The sequence below is a fragment of the Platalea leucorodia genome (genome assembly GCF_965183815.1).
Source record: "Platalea leucorodia genome assembly, chromosome: W".
Taxonomy (NCBI): Eukaryota; Metazoa; Chordata; class Aves; order Pelecaniformes; family Threskiornithidae; genus Platalea; species Platalea leucorodia.
The window spans coordinates 12,322,498-12,348,073 of NC_138859.1; the positions used below are offsets into that span (position 1 = coordinate 12,322,498).

Consider the following 25,576-nt stretch of genomic DNA (forward strand, 5'->3'; position numbering starts at 1 on the left):
TGCTTTGAGAAAGTAAAGGTTAAAGCATTTTTGTGTACTACAGACTTCAAAAATGCACTCTGACATTTTCTTGGAATTAGAATCATTGTGTTTTTCTTGTTTTTTTCTGGGTTGTTTCTTTACTGTGTGTAAAGCCAGATAACTCAGTCTGCTGGAAACAGTATGCCCTCAGTATACCCTCACTTGCTATGTCTGAGCTCCTGTCCTGTCACTGGGCTGACCAGCCAGCACAGACATACCTCCCTTGTGAAACCTGTCTTCTGAATGAGGCTGATCCAAAGTTTAGTTGGGTTTAAACTCTGAATTCAGACTTCAGAGTTTTGATAGGACTGGATATTCAGGCATTAAATAGCTCCAAATCCAAAGTGCTGAAAGGTGACCCTCGCTGTTCTGCGGCTTGACCTCTGCGGCACTCTGAAAACAAGCCCTGTCAGACTATCCAGAGCTTAAAAATCATTAAGCAGATATTCTTTGAAATCCATTACATGAACTGGAACTTCCTTGAATCTCATTTTAACCTACAGAATAAACCACATAAGAACAAAATTAGTTTATTCATTTTTCCCCATTCTTAAGTCAAATTATTTGGAAAAAGTATGTTATTACAGTGTTTCTTTAAAGACGGTTTTGAATACACCTGAGCTTGCCTATTCCACTGTTCCAAAAATTGTTGCTGGCTTTAGACTAAGCATGGGAGTTTTCAGCTGAAAAGGAACTTATCTGAGAGACTCAAAAGGAAGATTATAATGAAAGTTGTAAATTGTTCTAGCAGTAGCATATGCAATAATTTCAGTGTAAGATCACATGAAAAGTAATAATGAGCCGAGAACTAGCTATCCTTAGAATTATGAGAGACTAGTAAGAGATGAAAGATGTTTTAGAATTAGAAAATGCTAAGGTTTTATTAAAAATTATACTTTATAAAGTCACTAGCTTCCTTTTGGTATATTTATATCTTTAGTAACCAAATGGATATATTATATATATATTACCATATGTCACATTGTAGGCGATCAGTTTCTGAAAATGGTTCTATATGATTCTATTCAAATAAATTTAAAGCTGTCTTAGGATCCAAGTTAAAAGTTGCCTTTCTTCAGCTTAAAGCTTATTACTGACCTGATGCAGCCCATCTAAAAGATCTTGAATCTTTGCTTTGTTATAATCTTCTTGCTTTGATAATACTGGCTTTCTCTGAGCCTACATCTGTGATGTCAGTGAAATGGTGTTTTCTTTTGTAGCTCCAGACTAACCATCTCACATCTGTTCACTTAGTTAACTCATCATCTGTTTTCAGGGTGATTGTCTCCAGGGTCCGTATCTGTTTGTCTCACTCTTTTTTCTTCTGCTTTATTTTTTTCCCTCTTGTGTTTGCAAATGGATTATGTAACTCTCAAATATTTTGGAATATAGCCTGTATGAAAAAATCTATGCAAAGAAATTATTTCAAGGTGTATTACATTTCTGACACACTCATATCAGGGAATGAATTAGAAATACATCATTGGCAAATTCCAGTGAAGAGCAGTATGTTATCACTGTGAAGGGTAAGTATCGGGGCCCTTGTTACTTAATAATTTCATTAGCAATGTAGAGAAGACCTATCAATGAGTGTGACTCTCACAGTAAGACAGGATATCTTTATTACTGTGGCTGATTACTAAATATAGCTGTTGTGTATGGTTTGAATATTTTAATCGGATCCACTGAATTCCACAAAATATTATTACAGTGCAAACAACAAACATAACGTTAATAATTTATTTCTTTTCTAAAACAAAACAATGTATGACAAATGATTGTGTCTGCTGTAAGAAAAGCTTGAAAAAAACAGTGTAAAATAAACCTTGTAAAGGGCCTGAATGTATCAAAAGAGTCAGTTTAGCGTTAGATGAGATTAATTACAAATAAAGTTAAATGACACAACTAGGGGAATAGATTATATCACATGGACATCTCTCCATTTCTTCCCATCAAGAAGCAACAGTTTTGAGGTACACTGACTTGTAATAGGAAACTGCACAAGCTGGACATGAACTTGTAATGTGATACTATTGCAATAATCAGTAGTACTAATCTTAGGATGAATATGTGTAAGGATCAAATGTAAAATTTGGGAAGAAGTGTTTTCCAGAAATTAAAAGCAACAGCTCATGGCATATTTCAGCTAGTTCTACTTCCCATAAGTCATTAAATATGTTAAGCACGGGTTAGGGAAAATAAAACAGAAGGAAGTATGGGAGAAAGTATATCTGAGGAAGTGTTTGGGAAAGTTAAATGTATATGGATTAGGAAAGAGATATCAAGAATGGAATATAAATAAAGCACACAAGCTGAAGGTTTAAACAAAAGAAGGGAACTCTTCTGGTTTGAAGAGATACAGGGCAAGGACTATCAATGGAGAGTTAAAGGGAAACACCTTATGCTGAATATGAATAGAAGTTCCTACATCTGACATAAAGCTTTGTGACACAAAGCCACTGTAAAGGTAAGCAGTGTTTAAAAACTGTTAATGTACATAAATACGAATTCATGATGCACTTTTCCAGAGAACAACTGCGCAGGGTGTATGGTGTACTAAATACACTGTCCCTGTGCTACCTTTGAGAGTGTTTTTCATAACTGAAATTATGAAATTCAGCATGAATTTATGAGACGTGCAATGAATGAGACAAATAAAAATATGCTATTCCAGACCTACGTGACTGCTACATCATTAGTAATTTGATAAAAGAGAGGGCATCCAGTTTGCACAAAGCAGAGCAGCTGTGACCTCCCTCCCATCACGAGCAAGCCAGAGCTGTGAGGGGTCCCAGCAGACAGTGCTCCCCTCCCGCTGGCTGGCACAAGGGGGCTTCTGTTCCTCGTGAATGAGAGCTGAGCTTGCTCAGGGTCAGTTCCCCTCAGCTATGTGTAACGTGCTGCTGCTTCGTCTTTCCACCTGCTGTATGGGAACAGCTTGTCTGTACAGCACTGATGGCTCGCACACATTCCCTGCTCCCACAGCTACACTACTGCAGAGCCTGCAGGTAGGAGCTCCAGGGCACAGTGCAATGAGACAAGACATTCAGCTTGCACTTGCTGGTTTAAATTTGTTACAATAAATTTCACCTTGACATCAGTCTTGCTAGTTTATGTTTCTGTCTTAATTTTCAATGTGGGACAGGAGTAAGGTAGTACTCCTCCATCCATAAAGCAGTATTCTGGATGAGCTTCTATATGAGACCATTTAATGGGGACTGTGTGCTTGAGCAATTCATATAGTCTAAATAAAGGAATACTTGAACTTAAATAAACCTTTGAGAAGCTGTTTTCAGTAGGTGGCATATTTCTGAATGATAGAAGCGATAACTTACCTGAATATCACATCCATTGTTCACTGACTAAATTTTATCCCTGTCCAAAAGTTTCTGTCCTTCAGATGAATTACTGAAAAAAATGGAGGAAATGATAGTGCATACGCAATCCTAATAACAATTTGGATTCTGGTTTTGGCTTAGTGGAAACTATAAAGGGTCACAAATTGTTTCAAACACCAATTGACAAAAACAGCACACGAATACCAGCAGGAGGTTAGACTGCTTTCTGTTTGCAGACAACACATTAACATGTTATGTATTTTCTCTGAAGGAAGTAGAAATTCGAAACAAAGACCTGGAAGGCCAGCTGTCTGATCTAGAGCAACGTCTGGAGAAAAGTCAGAATGAGCAAGAAGCTTTTCGCAATAACTTGAAGACACTTTTAGAAATTCTCGATGGAAAAATATTTGAACTAACAGAGTTACGAGATAACTTGGCCAAGCTAATAGAATGCAGCTAAAGAAAATGGGATTTCAGTGCCAATCAGCTTAAAGATGCACTGTCTCTCTTCATAGGACTGTGTTGGGCTCTGCATCAAAGTTGCACAAAATTAGAAAATGCTCCTCTGAGAGGGCTTGTTTTAAATTTTGAGTCATATTTCAATGTAAAATTTAGAACTCAGCTTGTAGCTAGTTGAAGAAAAAAACAACAAACAAACAAACTTGAATTACAAATTACCTCCTTGTACATTATTGGCCATAGATAACTTGAAAGATATTAACAATAACTGAATGCAATCCTTTTCTAATTATCAGTGATGGAAGAATTAGTAGTATCCCAGGTCACATCCCCTTTTTGTGATAGATACAATATAGGTTATCTGCTGTTTTATTTAAGATATTTAATTGCTGTGTTTTGTGCAAGAACTTAGTGATGACAGCCCTGTATTTTGTTGTTCTTAATAATTTCTCAGGATACTTTCCACTGTGGAGCAGCAGTGCCATTACCAATTTATTCTTGCCAGGAGTGAGAGAGAGTTGCATCTTTAATTAAAACAAAGTTACTATAACTGCTTGTATAAAGTTCTTCCTTTTGGGGTCTTTTGGTTAGTTGGTTGGGGGTTTTTTTTGGTGTTTTTTTATACACACACACAGAGGAAGATACCGTATTTCTTTATGGAGCTTACTCTGGTGTTCTACAATATTGTCCAACGTAAGGTTTACTTTTTCATATGAATTCCATGTAATTACAGTGAGATACTATCTTCCACTTAACTATATTTTGAAGCCAACCAATGATGGCAGGTGAGTTCCCCAGGAAAAAAAAAAAAAAGGCAAAAAACCCCTGAGAATTTTAAATGTAAAATTTGACATGCACAGATAACAAGAAATAGCCAGTTGTTTGTTTTCTGGCCATGATACATATATCAACTATCTATGTTCAATTAACTGTTAACCTGTTCTGCAGGAGACTTTTTCAGACTGTCACATGAATTTCAGGTTTTGTGACAAATGGGTTATGGAGAGCATTGTTTATTACAGATTGCATTAAGGGCATAGAGCTATTGCAAGGGATTACTTGTACACTGAACTTGTCCAGCCAAGAAAGCTGATTCTGAAGTTTTGTTGTCATAACAAATTGAAATGTTTACTCTTTTATGGGTCTTCATATCACATCTTTATTGAAACCGCACCAGGCAACATTCTGAACTGTTAACTAAATGTTTAAAAACAGGAAATTGAATTCAATTATCCTCAGTAAGCAGGTTTTAAAGTTGTTTTGATGTAATTTTAACAGACTTTTGGCAAACATGCATTTCTTTATATACTAGATTTATTTAAAAAAAAAACAAAACCAAAACTCTTTGAAAGGTAAGCCAAGTGGCATGTGTCTTGCATCAAAGTACATTCTTGCCATAAATTGCTTAAATGTTGAAGAGGGCTTTTTAAAAATGTATGAATGAGTGTCAGACTTCAAAGTTGAAAGATGCACTGACCTTTGTTTGCTCCCCAAATTAATTTGAATATTAAACATGAAATCTAGCCACTTAATAAATTTGTACAACACAATTTTCTGCACTTAGAGACTGCTATTCAAAACTAGAAAAGATAAGTTTGTTTTTATGTTTGTACTCTGTGTATATACCATATAATACACACAGGTTCTCATTTATATCAGAAATACGTGCTTTATTTCTAAAATACTGGTTTTTTTTTCTGTACCAGTAATTTATCAGGTGTCCTCTGACTAGTCAGGAAAATGGTTTAGGACAAATGCTAAACCGTCATGTATTATACTGTATGTAATGTACACAATGTTTAAGTTTTCTCCATATTTTTAGGGTATTTTCTCAACTATTTTATTTATTAAAGGGGTGGGAGGGAGCTTGGTTCAGCGTGCTACTGGTTGAAAACTTTGTGGTGAGCTACATGTTTTTCATTCAGTGGATTTTAGACAGTGGTGTGTATATCTTCATCAGGTCCAGATGAACAGATATGACCAGTTTTTAATTTACCTGGGGATGTTTGGGCCTGATTCTCTTATCACTTGTGCTGCTGTAAACCAGATGTGTCCTTGATGTGATGTCAGCAACATTCAGTTGGCATAACATCTGTGGAAGTGCAAAGAGAATCTGTCCTGTTAATGCTCAGTGGACATAATAAGGATGAAGAAAGAATAAAACCACAGAAACCTGATGATGGAATAATTGTAATATTATTTTTAATGATATTATTATTGACATTTTTAAAGATATGATGTCATTTACATGTGGGAAAATAGTGGACAGAAATATTTCCACTTACATTTTGTGAATGCGTGATACATGAGTATTTCTATATATACATACACACATATGTATACACAGATCATGGAAAAATTTAGATGTGCACTTTTTTAATATTTTCCTATTGAAATTAAATTTAAAATTGGAAATTGATATTTGAGAATTTTTTTTCTCAGTAGATATGCTTCCTTTCCTTTTTTAAAATAATACAATTACTGAGGGCTGCACCTTTGAATTCCCAAATAGTTGTCAAACATAAATATGGGATAAGGTGGACATACGTGCACATATAAATAAAATCCTATTGCTAAGAGTATTTTTAATGTTTATTTACAGTAGGTGAGTGTTTGGAAATTGCGACCTAAAGTTCATACTTAGGTGGTTATACCTACTGTAGCCTCTCCACTTCTGTTTTAAGATAAAAGTTTGCTTTTTTGAAACATTACTTTTCCCAGAGACCAGTATTATGCATTGTATCTATCTTTGATGAAACTATGGGAATATGTATACCAGAAAACAGTGTTGAGTAATATAGCCTGAAAACATGACTGTGAACTTGCACAGGAGGGGAGAGCAGTCACATCACGAATAACTTGTTATATGGCAACTACAGTCTTGTAAAAAAAAAAAAAAGAATTACCCAAAAAATTAACAGAAATACCCCCCCCCCCAAAAAAAAACCAAAAGAAAAATAAAAAAATATACTTTATATTTTGAAATACACTTGCTGTTCTCTGGAGAATGTACTCTTTATTTTTTTCTTAAATCTTTTTCAAGTATGTGCAAGTGATTGATAGCAGCAGCTACCTTAATCTTTCAGGTGCTACTGGATTTTGCATGTTATGTTGTGAAATCTTGATTTTGACAGAAAAGATTTTTGTAAGTATATCCCCATCTGGATAGTTAGTTTTTGGAGTGTCTTGTTCATAATCCATATGCCTCAATGATCCAGAAATTGCATTTTTCTATGTGGACAAAGTAAAATGTGTGAATTACTCTGTCTGTTACAGACTGAGGATTCCTTTTCCTGGCTAATATATCCAGGAAAGAGGAGAACAAAATGAACTGATAATGCAGAAATGCTGTTATAAGGTCTCTAAGAAAATACATTTTCAGGTATAATAAATATATAAAGGGCTAAACCAGATGTAACACAAATAAGTATCGTTTAATGCTATTGGTGTCATTCCCAGGATAATCCCTTTAAAGAAACCCCTGCAAGAATGAACAATGCGTCAATTAAAGATGAATATTTTGGGATGTGTCTTTTCAGTTGTCAGTTGTGGAAGGTTTCTGATTTCTGCTCATTTTTCTACTGGTTAGGGACTAACTTCATGTTTATCTTCAATAAGGGGCTAAACCTCAATTTGTTTTATCATCTTTTATATTCTGTACTGAAGAAGCCACTGAACAGCACTCTCTGAACACCGCATTCATTTGGAGGTTCATTTCAAAGGCAAAATCAAGCCTTTTTCAGAAATAATGCATGAAAAGAGGAATGGAAAACTTGCAGACCTTAACTCTCTGCAGAACTGTGGATGTCATTAAAAGCACTTAATTTGGTTGATTACAGAAATCTTGGATCTTGAGGCCAAATATAAATCTGATTAGAGATTAGGTCTGAATGTCAAAAGACAAAAAAAAAAAAAAAATCACCACAACCAACCATCAAGAAAATCCATCCAAATGCATGTAGTTTAGTCTCAGTAACTGGACATGCCTGTTAAGTGCGCAGCTATACACTGATTTTTTTTTTTCAGGGAATGGACCTGACTCTGCAAAACAATGTTCAAATTGTCTTGTTTACATTTTCTTAATAATGCTGCATATATGCACTATCTCTGAATGGTGCTAAGCAGAGAACATATCACAGAATAATAGGTATTTTTAAAAAAAATTCTCTGTTTTTGGTTAGTAGCATTAGTTCCTTGTTATACTCCACTTACTTCAGACAAGTAAGATGATTAATTTTCTCCATTATGTTAAATGTTTGGAAATGATGAACAGAGTTTTGTGTTAGATCCTGGAGTCAGTTCAGCTCATCTCCACTGTTTTGGCCATGCAACATAGCTGGAAAGTAGATGCAACTGCAAAAGACCTGCAATACCTCTAGATATTATGGGTTCTCACACCATATGGGGTCTCGTAGCTTGCCTGCCACAACCTCTCAGGGACTTGTAGCTGCCAGCACTGCCTCTGCACTGTTGGCAGCTCATCCTAGGACCAAAGAAACACAAGCGTAATTTATACCCAATTTCTTTCTCATTGCCTGGTCTTGCACAAGCAAAGCTCAGCTGCAACAATACATCTTGCAGTTTGTGTCATTTTCAAATGCAGGCATGGAAAGGAGTAGTAACCATCAAAAATGTTTTAGATTTTTTGGGGGAAAAATGTGGAGTTGTCAGAAAGATTGCCTTACATGGACCTTCACAAACAATATGTATGTGCATCCAGATGCTAAGGGGAGAGGAAGACCTACACTGACAAGGTATGTTTACGTGTAATCTGCATGTATGGATTTTCCCCTTTTGAGTTAAATTAAATAGGGTCGTGCAGATATTTGCAAGCTTAAGTTTTTCAGAGAGGGAACAAGACCTTTGAAATTCTCTGAGTCTGGATTGTATTTTGTTAAATGATGACAGGAATTTTCTCTAAACAAAACAAAGGAAATGGGAAGCAAAATGATCTTGTACTTCCCTGCAAGAGAGATATCACAGCCCTTAACTGTGGATGGAAATGTGAAAATTAAATCTACTTTCTCTGCATCTGAATATACGGTTCTTTTTTATAATTCCAGCAGTGTTTCTCAGGAACCAGAAATATGACTTAAAAAGCAGTGAAAGGCACAGCTTTCTCTCCGACTTTCACTTAGTGAGAGGAGCCAGAATAGTAATGTGTAGTCGAACAACTCAAGTAGTATCTAGTGTGAGCATCCTGCACCAAAGTCCCTACTGCTCAGCCTCACTGCTACACCCTGCTAGCCGTGGGGAAGCTAGCCTAAATATGGCTGCACTTGCTGTCTGTCCCCGAGGCGTCCCCAGGGGGTGTGTTGTCCTTTGTTCAGAAGCTGCTGGTTCGTGTTGTAGCCCTTTTGCTCCAGAGCATTCTGCACATTTGCTGATTTGCATGCAGGGGGCAAAAACAGAGGGGAAATTTTGTTCAACAGATCTGAGAGAAGCAGAATAATGTGTTGGTTTGATATAAGCACCTTTTCCCCACCTCTTTGAAAGAAAAAGAAATTATGAATGCATTATTTGGGGTGGTTATTATTATAATTTGAACCTACAAAGTCAAAACTTTATTCTATTTTTCTTGTATTTTTCCTTTTTTTGTGTCTATGTTTTCTCCGGCATAACATGGAACAGCTAAGCATGTGTTTACAATAAATGTAAGAAAGTGCTAAACTGCTTATGGAATCAGATACATAAAAATCCAATGCCCTGCTCACCAGGCAGGCACATCAGCAACCCAAATGAAAAGCACGTAAAAGATGATAGCTGTAGATATGGGTTGCTGCCTGTTGTGTCTGAACATTTCTTAGCCTCAGCAAAGGAGTCAGACAGCAAAAGAACCTGAGAGAAGAGGCAACAAGGAAGCATCAGGAAGTATTTTGAATCAAAGCTGGCTAAAGCAGCGAGCAATGCAAGTATTTTCAGAAGACAGGAGTCTGCTCTTTATTGATAATGACTGCATTTCAGAAATAGAAAATTCCTATAAAGTGTGTTTAATGCTTCAAGTCAAAATACAGTAACATGTCAGGATTGGCAGGCTGTTTTCAGAAGAAACTGAGCTGATTTTCCTGCTAAAACAAAGGGATCATATACCAAGCAGCAAAACTTCCTGTCAAGCCAGAGGATGTCAGTCATCAGTCACCTAGGGTAGGAGACAGGTATTTTTCAAAGTAATTAAAGCAACATTTGGAAACTTCCCTGAGAGAACCTGTACAAAGATGAGAGCAGAGCTCTGTGCAGCAGCTGCAATGTGCCTGAGTCAGACTGGAAAATCTAGCTGCAAGACTTCCAGTCTGGACTGGCAGGATGGGTAGGTAGCAAACTGTGCTATAGGTTCAAAGGTTTTTATGGAAATTGTGACACTTTGGCCAAATTGCAACAATGAAGCTGTAACAAGGATGTGTATCTAAACATAAAATTCAGAAAGGAATCAAGGCATCACAGAGCACAGCAGAAGTCAGTCTCGTGGCTGAGCAAGCAACCACACCACAGATTCTCGGTACGTCCAAACATATGCGATCACCTCTATAACCCTGATAGAGCGGAGGGTTTACATAAGTAAACACCAACAGATTAACTTTCCATTAAAGCTGGCTTTACAGCTCAGGAATAGCTGCTAGGTGGCTGTGGAATTCACCATGACATTGTAAATCACTCTTTCAATGCGCTGCACCAGAAAAGGAAGCCACTATTTGAGGAAGGTGTAAGCTGACCTCCCTAAGGTGTCTTATATTGGATAAAAGCTGGGGCATAGCTACTTGGAAAATAGTTAACTGGCAGCAATGGTGACAGTGATGGTTCAAGGGCTCAGGCCTTCATCATCTGGAAGGTCTTGGCAGATATAAGTGAAGAAATTCTAATTTACAGTATTTCAGTATCTTTATGAGAATTTTTTTTTTAAGGAAACCCCTTGACTTGTTATTGCAATGACATTGATGGGCTAATGGAACCCATCTTAGTGTAGTCTTTGGAAACAGCTAGGCCCCTTCCACCAGTTGAGCTCCAAAGGGAGCAGGAGCTAAATTTTGTATTCAATCATTTAACCAAGCTGGTACTGACAGTACCAAATGCTTTCTTATTCAGAAGCAACCCTGAAACTGAGTATCCACTAAGAATTTCAGCAAATTTGTGTATCTGGGCCTCATAAGGCAGAAAGACTTTAGATCTGTTGGATAGCTGATGGCTGGGAGAGAACCCAGCTGATAGCGCAGTCTTGACAAATGCTGGTTGGGACACAGAATTAATGTTTGAAAGACCATGAATGTGCTTGGCCTTATATAAGCAACATGGGGTACAGTGAGATGTCTCAGAGAAGTCAAGTCTGCTGCCTTCTGTGATGAGGAAAAAGTGAAAAGAAGATAATACAGGTGATGATAGCCTGTGGCACAAGAGTCTCCGACAAACATATCCCACAGACAGCACACAAATATAGTAGGAACAAAGGGAGAAGGCAGCAGATACAGGGACTGATCTTGAATGTAATTTTTCTTTTGTTTTACCAGAGTTTTGATTGATTAATGAGGAGTGAACTCCAGCACTAATGCAGACAGGCAGCTCCACCAGCACTTCCTGTTGCGGCAAGGTTTTGAGGGAGATGTGCTGTCTTTTACCGAGTTGATGAAAGTCTGGACAGTCAGCATGACAGTGGTGAAGATTTGCATAAAGTTTAGAGAAAGTAACAGAACTGAGAGTCTCAGAGCAAAGGTGGAAAGGGCAGGAAGGCATCTCAGTGGGAATGAGTCAGGTCTACAATTCCGCAGGATGGAAAGTTGGACAGAAACTTGCAGCACTTCTGTGAAGAAAGTGGGTTATGTGGCAATGCTGCTATAGCTACGTGGTAAAACCTTTGGAATAGTTGTCTGCTATAGTGCAGTTTGTATCAGCAAAGTGATGCTTGTAACAGTTAAACAGTCTACATGATACATCTAAAGTTTACAGAGGCTATTTTATAGTTAATTACATCCCTCCATCCTAAAAGATAAAAACACCATAGCAAAACTCTATAGCATTACACCTAGATAAGCTATATCTGCGATGTGAGCATAAAGCTCAGGCTCTGGTGTCGGGGGGGGACATGCTGGTGGTTTGGTGATTCAGAATTGCTGAAGTAGTCCAGGATTCTTATAAGCTCCCTCTTATGGCAGGAGTAAAACCTGTAAAATGGGCTTCTCTCTATGATGGGAAGCAGCAGTAAGAACTGCTGAGAAAAGGAACAGTTCATAGGTTTTGGAAAAAGGGATCCGACAAACTCACTTTCCATTTTTACTTCTCTTCCTTCCCTACATCCCATCTGCTGAGTAATAACTAGTGTAACAGAAACAAACCCTACATATAACAATGGTTTCTGTGAAAAAGAGGTGTTGTTTTATTTCTATAAGTTTGAGGACTGTGGCCCAATTAATATTTATTTACAATGTACCTTTCCTTTACATCTGACATGTAACTAACATGAAAAAAAAAATGATGGTTCTACCCATCTCCCATCTCCTATGTGTTGTACAAACATTTAGGCCTTATTCTGAGTAGCATACCACTGCCTTCCAAGTGTGCCTACAGATTTGTTCGCTAATTTGCAAATCTGATGCATGCATTAAATATACTTCCAACCTGTAGGAATATCCATAAAAGTAATAAAAAAGCAGCTACTACCTACTCAAGCCAGCCAATGCCAAAGTAGACACCAGTTGATGGTAGCAAATATTCTAAATTGAAGTTTGTTCTGCACATCAGAATGTGTGGAGGCATGCACACCGGGATATCACGCACACTGCTGAGGGCACAGTGGAACAGGACTAGGATTAGGAACAGACCCTGGCTACAAATATAACCCTCTTTCAAAAGAAGTCAGTGATGATCAAAGAACTTGCTTATTTCAAAACACATTTCCTACTTGTTCTGCCACAATCCAAAATTAATAGCATATGCCATTATCACCAGAAATGAAAAACAATACTAGAAAACCTGAGCCAGACAGGCCTTGGATTTTGGTAAGATACTTTGCAGTGTAGGTTTGTACTACAAATGGAACCTGTGTTTCACATTGCTATTAGAAATGTCATACCTTTTTCTTGTTTTCTCAGGATTATAAGCACCAGCTAGGCATAAAACCTGCCTACACTGATTTACATACAGTAACACAGGAGTCAAAGGAAAAAAAAACACAGTACAAACATATCTCTGCACACCATGAATATTTTCATAAGTTTTATGTCTAGATAAATAACAACACAAAATGGCTATAGGAGAAACAAAACAAAACAAAACAGCTGGCAACTCTAGTCTGGGAAATGATTGGTTGTGTATTTTGGGGTATTCCCCCCCCCCAAAAGATAAAACTCTTCAAAACACTCATAAAGGTACTTCTAAAATATCTGAGTTCTTCATATACAATCTAGATTGTTTTTGAAATATTATATTGTATATATACCAAAAAAGCAAATAGTGGAGAAGTCACATGTTTTTGATTTGAGCTTTTCCATTATCATTACTTGTCTTTTTAAGTGGTTGCAGGTGGAGGCTTGTTCTCTCCATGTATATGGTATTGCCACTAGCTAGCTCTAAAAGGGTAGGAGATGTAATAAGGGAGCTAGGTTCTTAATATTTCTGGGTTTAAATTTCTACTCTTTTCATAGAGTGTTTTTGTCTTTTGATTAAGAGATGGAAAATGGGTTTGATTTGTATTTAAGCTAACCTATCCTGCATTATTTAAGAGCAAGATTTTTCTATAATACCTAATGCATTTGTGACTTAGTTTACAAAGATGTTACCTAAATAATATTATTCCCTGCTGCAACATAGCTTAGGCACTTAAGCCTAAACTTAGGCCATTAAGCAATGACAGTTAGGTAGCTTGAGGAGTTAAAAGAATAACAATGGAAACCTAAATGAAAAATACATTAATTTTTTTTTTTTGTGGGAACCAAACTGTACTAAAAATATTTTTTTAACATTGGTACATATTTAAAGTTAAAACAAGACATTTGTCAAATAAATATCCTTTAATAAAAAAAAAAAAAAGAATAATTTTAAAGCACCAAAACTGTGAGTATGATGTTACATCGCATGTACAAGAAGGCGAGTTCAGTACTTTGTGTACAGGTTTAAGCTTCTGAGTAATGATATTAAAAAACATGAAATACACAACAAAAACCAGAAAAGCTGCACTAAAGAAAAAAGAGTAAAAGGCAGACAGTTAAAACTTTTTTTAGTTTTTAGGTATTGCTAGGAATGTTTGCTTAGTGTTTTTACTTTTTAAAACATACTTGTTGCTTAATACTTTATAACATTGAGCATTTTTAGGTATAGCAAATTTGCAAAGTTGTTTACAATAAAATATGCATTTAATATGTCCTTTTGAATATAATGGAGTTAAAGATCTTTCTTAAAGCCAAGCACAATGTATTAGTGTTTAAGTCTACCAATAATATTTCACAAAGCTAGTGAATGGCAAACTGGTTTTCTTTTGATTATTTCTCATTTATTCAACAGGCTTAAAAAAGAAGTTAGTTTCATTAACCTTTACTGGCTTCATTCATGCAAGACAATCTGCAGCTATCTGTATTTCTTGAGCTTTCATCTTATGATGCTGTATTCGTATATATCTAAGATGAAATCCAAAACATACAGCAACCACAGTAACACAGCTGAGAGATGTTAAGTGAGCGTCCCTAATCTCCAACACCTATTTCCCAATTCAGAAATCAAAAAAATGTTCCTAAAAGAATCTGAGAAATCAAGCCGGTCTATGGCAAACTAATTACTGAATAGGTGACAGTCTCTGGAATAAAATCTCTGCAGAGTTTGGACTATACTCACCAAAACAGCCATCATCCTTCTTACTCTTTCCAAATGGACACACTACTGGTTAATAGCCTTAGATATCAATCATCAGCTTCAAATAATACTCTACATTAAGATTAGAAACTCAGCAGAGTAAAATTCATTGCTTGGTCATTTTCCATATTAGAGGTACATCAGCGCATTCACATTTGAGAATTGAAAGATGACCTTTTCTGTCAAATTCTGAAGCTCTGGGCCACAGAATATAGAAGACCCGAATCACAATAAAAATACATAAATGTCAGGTTGCAGATTCACCACAGTCAGAGCTGGAAGTTTTGGATTAATAGTCAAACTGAATGGGAAGTGCAAAGAAACATATATACAACAGCCCCTTCCCAAAATATACTGGCATGCCCACCCACCCTCAACCCTAAAAATTCTAATTTTAAGTACATGTATTAGGCAGCAATTAAATATAAATTTATTTTGTAGGAAAAATTTAAATTACAGTATGTTTATAGGTTAAAACCAGCCATTGCTGTACTTTTTACAGCACTGATAGCAGTATGTCAATGTGCTTACTACACCAAAGAGCAATTTGCAGTCAAGTTTAGGATGACCTACTGTCTGTCAGCTCTGGTAGCATTGAAATTATGCAACATACTCTCCCTGTAAGGTGCTTCTGTTTACTCCTTTTCTTTGCAAGGAGCTTCACTTGTTAACTCATTACATTAACTCTGTAGTGCTAAACATAATATATTGTCCATGCTTATGGAATCATTACCAGAAATATATACAGGTAAGTTAATTACATAAGCATTACAATGAAAATAAAATCTGATTATACACATGAGCAAACTTGATTTACAAATTATACTCTTGAAATTCAGTGCAACAAATGGAATAAAGGTAGCATTAACCAATATTTTCTGCTTCCTCTTCTCAATAAGTTGCATCTTCAATAATGCACCTGTTATTACTTTAATATTAGACATTACAGAATATAGTGCTTATACTCAAAATGATTCTTTACAAATAATGAAGTATGTTGAATTCTATCCCTGATGCAGCAACAAAAGAACACAATACATAATCATACTAATTTAATTTGCAGGTGTCTGGTGTAGGATGCAGACTGCCAGATTTAAAAAAAAACAAACAAAACAACCTTAAAAGTGATGTTTAAGAAAAATTAAAAAAGCCTTCATCTACCCTAGACAGGTAACTTAACTAACACATGAAAAAGTAGTAAGAAAGTGAATAAAATAAGACTAGACTATTGGTCATTTTTAAAGGATCTGGAAACTCTGTGAATGAGAGAATGAAATTCAAGTTGATGCAAATTCCATTCCATTGCTGTTTACCTTACATTTTGTTATTTTAGTAGAAATTCATTACTTTGTTTCTTGTTCCCACTGATAAAAAGATTTTCAGTCCTCAGATAATCATTTGTACAGCAAACATTATGCATTCCAACTCTTTTACCTCACTGGATTGATACTAAAACAGCTTTAATTTGAACAAAGAAAGCAAGTTTCTAAAGATGGAAGCAGCCTGAAAAAGCTGATGAACTGCTTAAGGTAAATGACTAGAAACAGAATAACACAGCCACCACAATGAAGTCCAGCCACAAATGAAAAATACCAATAATAAGTAGAAAGGTCTTTTTCATGGATGCTCGCTTTCCTTGCATATGTTTAAATGTTTTTTTCTGTAGTGATGCTTGCTAAGATTTCTCAAGGACCAACACAATTATTAGAACTTTTCTCAGCTATGGAGGAACCAATCTCAATGCAGGATTGTCATAATTTCTGTAAGTTTCTTGTGAATATACTTAAGCTTTCCCCATTTGGTGCTCCAGCCATCCCACTGCAAAATTTCACATTACAGAGGATGGGAAGTTTTATGCATTAGCCTGTACATTATATATGCACAATTTTCATAGCAAAGTGGAGAATTATGTGAAATTGTGACATCTAGTGACTCATGGGAGATTAAAATCTAGGATTTTTTTTTAGCAGTATGTGGAAAAAAAACATTTACTTTCCACATTGAAGATGGCAGTTTTGAACTGATATAAACTGCTATGCTCAGCATAACTACTTTTTGTGTGTACATAAAATACATGTTCCTATGAGAACTCCATTTCTATAAACTAAACTATTACAGGAATCTAAGATTTCAGCTAAATATAAAACAGATTAAGGACAGTAATTTTTCTCAATCATGCACATGTTTTCAAGGCAAAGCTGACAGATCATGTGGCAAACAAATCTGAAAACTCTGTAGTACAGTACAGCGTGGAGCTATTTAGATAAATCACAGTGGTAAACTGTAGACACAAATGTTGTGCAAGAGGACAATTACACCTATATTTTTAAAATTACACTATTTTTCCTTGGCTTGGAATTTTGCTAGTGTCCCATATGTATACTGTAAGGAATAAAAATGCAGGCTGGAAAATAGGAAAAAATGGACATAAAAGTTGCTCAATAACCACTATTAATTTAGCACTAAGTTTCAGATAAACTGTATAATTTGAATTACCATTCTACATCATAGTTTTGCTTTGTGCTACAGCCAAAAATTTATTTGGTTAACTCGGTTTTAAAGTGTGGTGTGACTGGACAGACAAATGTAGAGCAAAAATACACCACAGCTTACGGTACAGGCAATGTCAAATGATCATGATAAACTTTGAAATTGCTGTTATTGCTGCATGAACACAATATTAGTCAGCTTACAACCACACCATGTAACTCGGGGTTCAGAGAAGCGGTTTAAGGAAAAAAAAAAAAAAAACAAAACCCAAACATTGTGTAGTTTTAGGTCCTTGGAAAGCCAGTATCAAGTGTTTCATAGAGCTAATCTTCTCAGGACAGAAGAATACAGACCTGACAACTAATATACACAGCAAAATTGATACAACCCTGCAATAACATTGCTCACAGGTGCTTTGAAAATGAATGTTCACTAACTTAATAAATAAGGCAACAAGGTTACGAAAATGCCTGTCGATAGCAAGGGTAAAGTGACATCCTTTTGAGATAATTGATAGAGCTTTTAATTTCAGGACAGCCACAGCAAAACAGCTGAAGGGTCCAAAAGCTGAGGTTCTTTTAGGTTACATAGCCTATTGCTAAGGTAAATTCTCCTGTTCCTATTTATAAAAGTGAATGGCAAGACATGAAATCTCCTGTTATAAAAGTTAACACAGTACATGATCTATTACATGACAGCAACAATGCATAACTCCACTTAAAAAAAAGAAAATAAAAACCACATAGCAGTTTGTCTTTCACAAGAGGAATGGTGAATGGAACACGCTACACAAAGGACAGGGATCATGTATTTCTCAAACACAGCGTATGTCATGCTAGTAAAAATAAAATGCTAGTGAAAATTCAGTTTTCTTAGAATTGTAATAGGCTGACTTTACCGTAATATCACATGGAGTTTCTAGATGGTACAAGGCTATTTGCATTTCTGTACTGACATAACTCTTAGTACTGTGATACCATAAGAGTAGCTGCCTACAGCCATTAGTCACGAAGTTTAGGATTACTTCTAAGTATTCACTACAGAGGAAGTTGTAACTCTCCTTTAAAAAAAAAAGTCAGGATCAAAAGGGAATTTTTTTTTTCAGCCAATAGGCTTTTGGGTATGAAATACAAATATTTTTGCAGCCACTAAAGGCAATAATAAAAAAACAGCAAGAGAAGCATGATTTTCACAACTGAAGTATCCGTATGTATAAGTGTTTTGATCTTTTTTAAAGAAGGCTGTTTACAGTAATCAAAAGCTATTTTAAACCAGAAGAGAAAAATAATTTTAAGTATGAAATTACAAAAAAATTGCTTTTTATAACAAATGATAAAGTATAATGATCTTGGTTCAGCATAGCTAAATATTATTTTAAAAAAGCAAGAAAATGTCTACTTTAAAAAGGAGTAAGACTATAAATAACCTTCTAAAAAGGTGCTGCAGTATGTCTTGCTAAATGTACCATGCTGGAAGCAATCATGTTCTTGAACATGTACTGAATTCAACTCTTATTTCTCATTATGCTGTAGTCACTTGTTATTTTTCATACTGACATACACTTCTTCAAACTAAGAAGAAAACAAACATTAGTTGCACATTACTGAATTTCAGCTACTGTAGTGCAACTAGGAATTCTGCTCATTCTGGAACATCACACTGCTACATAGCAAGCTTCTCTGCAAGGAGCTATTTAATTGTTTTTTCAAGCAGATGGCATATTCAGTGCAGTGAAAGGGAGGTTTTTATAGCTGGTTTGATGTCTCAGCTGAATCCCAAAGTTACTCTAACAGCAAGTATTCTCCCAACTCAAAATGCTCCCCTCACTTAACTGGCCACGCATTACTAATGCAAATATAAAAAGTGCTTAAGAATCAGGCATTCTTGATTATATAAAACACACATCTGAACAACTTAGCTTTCTGCCCAAACCAGAATTTTTGGAACAAAATAAAGAAAGAAGTGACCTGAAAATTAACATTTTAGGCCATTTTTTCCACATACTGAATCACTTGCCAAAGAAAGACTATTTCTTTGCCAAAGAAAGCCTCCTGTGGAATTGATAGTCAAAACTGCTGGCTCTGAATTTTCAGAAATGAAGAGGAAAAGTAATCTTCAACTAGGGTTTCTTTTCTCACTTCAGTGGCTGTGAATCACCTGTTGGGGGGGGGGGGGGGGGAGAAGGAGGAACATCTGAAAAGCTAAATGGCTGTACAAATACTCTCTGATCAACATATTCGGCAATTCCAACATGCAATACTGAGCAGTGTCTTTAAAAGCCTTGATTCTCTTTGCTCCCAGGGTAATGACACTTTAACTCTGGAGCCAGGACACACAGAGTATGACCATTTTTTGCCTTTTGGTATTATTGGCAATGAACACAGATTAGAGCTTGAAGAAGCCCAAAATACTGGATTAGAAGACTATGGAGAACAAAAGCCCACTTCTTCACCCAGTTACATTGTCCATCACTCCCAGGAACCCAGGCTTCGCATTACTTACAGTACTCTAAATGCACTATAGTGATTTATGTGTGTATACACACAGATAGGCTTGGGATACTTTTGATAACCAATAATCTTCTGTTTTTTCATACAGAAGCTACTGCATCTTTATACTGCTTGTTCAGCTGTACTTCAGATACACAGAATGCCTCAACATTTTTGTACATGGGTTAGAGTGTCCGTAAGGAAGGAACTGCTCTTAAAAAACAAAGTTAGTTGTAACTCTATGTACAAGTTAACTCATAAAGCAGGTAATACAAGAGATGACTAGATCTCCTGCAGGAATTAGTTACTATTTTGTCTTGTTAGTTACTTGTTTGTCTTGAAACTTCAACAATTAAGAAAATCACTTCAATGTGCATTTTAATACTACTGCTGCACATACATTAAGACACTTTTTGGCACTTGATAAACATACATCATTATATCAGATTTAGCCTTCATTCCTAAGGCAAATAATTGCATTACATTTAGCCTATAAGGATGTATATGTATTAAGCATAGTTTGTAACATATGTGCCAATATGCTTTTGTATAACTGTTTTCAACCTAAAATCTCTATGCAACTGTTTTTTTGGATATGCAGAGCTTACAGTTAAAAATCAGTAGATCAATCTTTTTAATAAAGCATGGTATTAATCTGATAACCTTATAATGAAGAATACTATTCTGCAATTTCTACAACAGACTTATTAGATTTTATTCAGCTGAATTTGATGAGGGCTTTGTTTCAATCTCTCTGTTCTCTTAGATTATTTCATACACTTCCATGGCAGGGGCCCATTTTTCCTTTCTGAGCTGTTAGCTATTTTGTACAACCATTTTCAAATCAAATCTGTACTATCTGTTAAAGAGTCTCATCTCATGAAAACAAGATTGTTTTCATAATAAAATATGGTATTGGTAAGGGAAAGCAGGTCCCAGGTGTGTGAAAAACTGCAAGGAGCACACACTCAGAACTCTGACACTGCATTCTGCTTTAGGTCCAAGTGATTTCCCAGGACCTCAGCATTTGACAGGAGTGCATCCTTAAAAGGGGAAAATGCTATAACTGTAGACTGTTAAAAAGGAGACAACAATTGGCGCACTACAGGTACTGACTGCATGCCAGTGTTTTTCAACCTGCACTCTGAACTACTTCTAAAGGGCTGCAAAAGATAGCAAAGAAAAACATGTGTATTTATATTGTACAGCAATGTACACATAAGATTTCTAAGAGGATACACTTCCAATGAAAAACGTTTAGAGGGTCCACCAACTAGATTAAAAAAATTCAAAGTCACTCTTGGATAAATTCCTTTTTTTTTTTTTTAAATGACCCATAGTGTTAAAGAGTATTCTTGCTAAATAATGCAAACAAGATCCCAAAGAATAAGTTAGGTTTACTAAAACCATAAAGTCAAATCACAATTAAATTTGCTCAGTTATCTAGGAAATGAAAAGAGAATAATTGCACTGAGAAAGCCAAGTAAATTCTAAGGCATGTTTTTCTTTATAGTTATCACTTGATTTCTGAAGGGCTGTAGTAGTGGGAGTTTTCAGTATGCAAATAACAGAAAAACGTAAGATCCAAGCAAAATTATTCTCACTTTGAGTTTCAGCAAGAGTTAAGTACACCTCCACTCCTGGATTTTCAACTCCAAAACTAACAGTACATTTGGTATAGAAGGAGCATGCCATAGTTAAACAGTATTAAATCATTAGTGTGGCCAATGGCTAGTTCATGAAGAAATAAAGGCAATATTTATTTTCCTTTTTTAAAAATTTTAAATATAATTATTTGAAAATAGCATACCAATGGAACAGTTTGAGACATAGTATTTCATAATCACAACAACATTCAGCAGATGATGTACTAAGTCACCATCGCTTTTTAAACAGCTGTAGCACTTTATCAATAGTCACTCTCCAGCTATGGTAATAACTAACCAGGATAGAATTGCCTGATTGTAAACATCCAAAAAGGTTATCTTTTTTCTACTGCTAGCTGTGTTGCAAGGATTATAAATATTTATCTTCCATACTCTTGAAATAGCCTTTGATTTCTAAATAAATTTTTAAATTCTTTAGAGATTGTCATACCTCTCTTCTCCAAATTTTAAATACTTGCAAATAAGTTTAAAGGAACCTTTTATTCAGACTTAAGTTCATCCATATGCCAGTAGCAGAAAAGAACCACCACAGAAGAATAGTGCTGTATGGTGGTGTTGTAATCAAGAATCTCTTTGTGCTACTGATGCAGCCTTAATTTCTGGTTTGTTCTGAAATCATTAACTTCATCTCCTGAAGTCTAATATCTGTACTTTCAGGCACTGTAGCTTAGTATAATGCAAGTTAATGGGATTCGTATGAGTAGCAGAAGTATAAATTATATTTGTATATTTACTGTTTATAGTCTAGAAATTCAATTAAGTCAGAGTGTTTACAGATTGAAACCAAGCTATCAAAGAGTCAGTCACACAGGGTAACCAACGAGATTTCAATGTGTTCAGCAGTCAAATCTAATCATCCTTCACTTGGAGCTATTCAGTCTGAAGTAATAAACATGCTAAATTTTTACAAGGCCAGAAGTAATTAGAAAATAAGTACAGGGTATGTCCAAGAGAGATTGTGCTGCTTTGTTACTTAAAAGCTTTTTAAAGCGTTTTGGTAAGCTGCAAACAGTCCCTTCAAATTTACTAAATAAAATAGAGCTTTTTATAGGACCAGTCCTGTCACTATTCAGCAAAAGTATTCAAACAATAAGAGGCTAAGATGTTGCCTAAAAAAAGTTTTCCTTGCTATAAACTTTAAATTCCTTTGAAAAGTCAGTGATACTAAATTCATATGTGCATGTTTTACCACGTTGGACGTCAGACAGTTTAGTCGCATTCATACTAAGTCTCCTAGAATGCATAACCTGAGGCTTAGCAGCTATTGCTATACAAAAAGTGTTGAAGAATTTTTTTTTTTTTTTAAATGTAGGTTAATTACAGGTTAATTTTCCCAGTCTGTGCAAGGCAAACTCTCCTCTTCATCCTCTGATTCAGGTGATGCTTCCTTAATTCGTCTCAATGCTTCATGGATGCTCCTTGTCAGAGGGTCAGTATCAGGCAGAACTGTAAAGGATTCTCTCAAAACATCTTTCTGCACTTTTTTCAGTTTCACCCCTTTCCTGATCTGTGCCAAGATGTTATTGCTATCATCTTCATTGGGAAAAGGAGGGAGACTTCTCTGCTCAACTTTTCTTAAGTGAAAGCTGCCACGCTTCAAAGAAGCCAGCACTTCATCCATTGGGGAACTCACTGCAGAAAAATCAAAAGACCTTCAGTATTATTTTTACTAAATATATTCAGTCTTCTTTTGTATTTCCTACAGACCAAAAAGTAGCCACATGCAATTAACATGATAGTCCCATACCATAAGTATAAAGGAGACTGTAGTATTTTGAATTTTATCATTCTGTAGCTCTATTATTGTTTTAGCCTCCAAATTTATCTTCTCTATTACCAGGTCAAAACTGGATTATACAAACAATTATAATTTCTGAAACCAAGTAACCTCCTATCAGGCAGGTAGCAGAACTTTTTGAACAAGATGGCTTTCCTGTTTGCACTCAAGAAAATCAAAACAGCTGCAATGAATCCAACATAATGAAAGTGTATATTACATTATATTTCTTGTCTTTGAAACTCAAGTAATGAGTATGCATCTTAAGTATTGGACTGTGCAGTCACAGAAATGCAAGCACAGAGGAGAGCCTACATTCTCAGCACTTGCATTTTGTGGCTGATTTTACCTACTGTATGACTATTACTACATGCCAGCAGGGGAGGGGGAGGGGGAGGGGGAGGGGGAATGTTTGGAGTCATGGTGTTTGTCTTCCTGAGTAACTGTTACGTGTGATGGAGCCCTGCTTTCCTGGGGATAGCTAAACACCTGCCTGCCGATAGGAAGTAGTGAATGAATTCTTTGTTTTGCTTTGTTTGCGTGCACAGTTTTTTTGCTTTGCCTATTTAACTGTTCTAATTTATTTTATTTCAATTATTAAACTGTTCTTATCTCAACCCATGAGTTTTCTCCCTTTTGCCCTTCTGATTCTCTCCCCCATCCCACCAGTAGGGAGTGAGCGAGCGGCTGTGTGGTGCTTAGTTGCTGGCTGGGGTTAAACCATGACAGACACTGTACCTGTGACTTGCAAGACTCGTAAGAGCTTAAAAATTCTATAACTATTCAGTTGCTTCAAGGTTTTTCAGTCATTTAAAGACAATTCTAGAAGAAACACTCCTTGTTTCTGCCTGATAGACAAAAACAGTTCTAATTTTATCTGGATGAGGGAAAATGCCAATTGAGAGATGTTTTCTGTAGTTGTAACTGACAGAGCCAGATAGAACTTTTAATAAAAGGTTATTGCAACCATATTACAGTAGTGTGAACCAAGGCCCACCTGAGGTACTTTTTCTCAGTGACTTCCAGTAAAACAGTTCAGCTGAGTGCTTCTGAAAATCCCATCTCTGATTTTCAAATAAAAGCTTTGCTCTAATATAGCATGTTTCATTGAAACATCAAGATTATTTTGTTCAAACATGGCTGCCATTCTCCTCATTTTATATATATGTGATAAAGGATAAACAGTTAAAAACAAGTAGCACAGAATCACAGTGAAGTTGTAACATCTCCCAGCTCAGCCCTGTGCTCTATTCACTCGCCTCAGTTTCCAAAGAAGTTTTTGATCTTTTAACTATTTATTAACATGCTTTGCCAAATGATTATAGATTTAATTCTCAATTGTAGTTAAATGTATATATTCTTACTCGGCTCTCAGGGGGACTTGAGAGTTTCTGGATTTTTGTATGAAAATTTGAAGAAACCTTGAAGAAAGCATTCTCAAGGTTTCCTATGTCCCAAGACAAGTATTCATTTTACTAGGTCATAAATTATGTAAAATTCTGTTATTAAAAAAAAAAACAAACACTGTGCCCTCAGGTGAAGCATATAATATTTGCAGTGCTAGCTGTAAACAAGATAGGAACAAAGAGTCTTTTAGGCAACATTTAGCTCCATTTTCCAGCTAGTCTAATGTGGTATATCATAGGATCAGTTTCACAAGTGTTTTCTGTTTAACTGAATAAGTATACTCCACCCTGTTATACAGGTCCTAACATTTGTTTGAGTTGCCAACACTTGTCAACTGAAAAAGATTTAACAACTTTCCCATTAATAATTATAAATAAATCACAGCATACACTTCTCTATATAGCAATTCAAAAGAGGAATTGATATGCATTACAACTAAATACACAGAAATTAAAACATTACCTCTCCTCCTGTGTAAACCCTCTAGATCACCGGTCTTCTTAAGCTTCTTCTTGGCACTGACTAGCTGACTGCTGTCAAACAGATGTGCTGTTGGGACACTGGAAGAGTGCTGGACTCCCTTCTCCTCACTCTGATGTTTAACAAAGCTGTCGCTTTTCTCTGAGGATTTGATGTCATCTTCAATGGAGGACAAATGTGGAAGTGGAGGAGGAGGTGGTGGAGGCAAAGGGGGTGGAAGTGGTACTACAGTAACAGTCTCTGGTTGAAGCTCATTACTGGTGAGTGGAGAAGTACTAACATGAGGCAGTTCAGAGGTAACACCATTGGGAGGTAATGAGATATCTTGAAGTTGTTCTAAGCTTGTGGATTCCTGCACTTGCAAAGGCTGAACTGCATTTTCCAATTCCACCTCTTCACTTTTCTCTTGGATTTGTATGGTTGCTGGCAAAGATTGAGGCTGATCTACACAGGACACTGAGCTCTCTGCACATTTTCTTCTTGCATGAGCCAGTCGTAGTCTGGTTGATTTAAGTATTACTTGCCCAGGGTACCGCTAAAGTGAAGAAGTTATTTACATTTAGATAAGTACATGCAACACACTATTTTAGATACTAAGTATTCGTCATTAGGGTTTGC

General features: G+C 36.0%; 2 protein-coding genes across 2 annotated transcripts in view; one reads left to right on the forward strand and one right to left on the reverse strand.

Moving 5' to 3' along the window:
• LOC309601741 (homer protein homolog 1-like) overlaps positions 1-3,819 on the forward strand; it is a gene marked incomplete at both ends in the record, with an annotated part of 68,043 nt that extends 64,224 nt beyond the window's left edge. The window contains one exon of the mRNA XM_082334902.1: positions 3,631-3,819. Within this exon, the coding sequence (XP_082191028.1) occupies positions 3,631-3,819 (189 nt within the window). The remainder of the gene's footprint in view (positions 1-3,630) is intronic.
• An 18,710-nt stretch (positions 3,820-22,529) lies between these two features.
• Positions 22,530-25,576, reverse strand: part of LOC309601589 (junction-mediating and -regulatory protein-like) — a gene marked incomplete at its 5' end in the record, with an annotated part of 90,855 nt that continues 87,808 nt past the window's right edge. The window contains 2 exons of the mRNA XM_082334692.1: positions 22,530-22,926; positions 24,941-25,493. Coding sequence (XP_082190818.1) covers positions 22,619-22,926; positions 24,941-25,493 — 861 coding nt within the window. The 3' untranslated portion in view covers positions 22,530-22,618. The remainder of the gene's footprint in view (positions 22,927-24,940; positions 25,494-25,576) is intronic.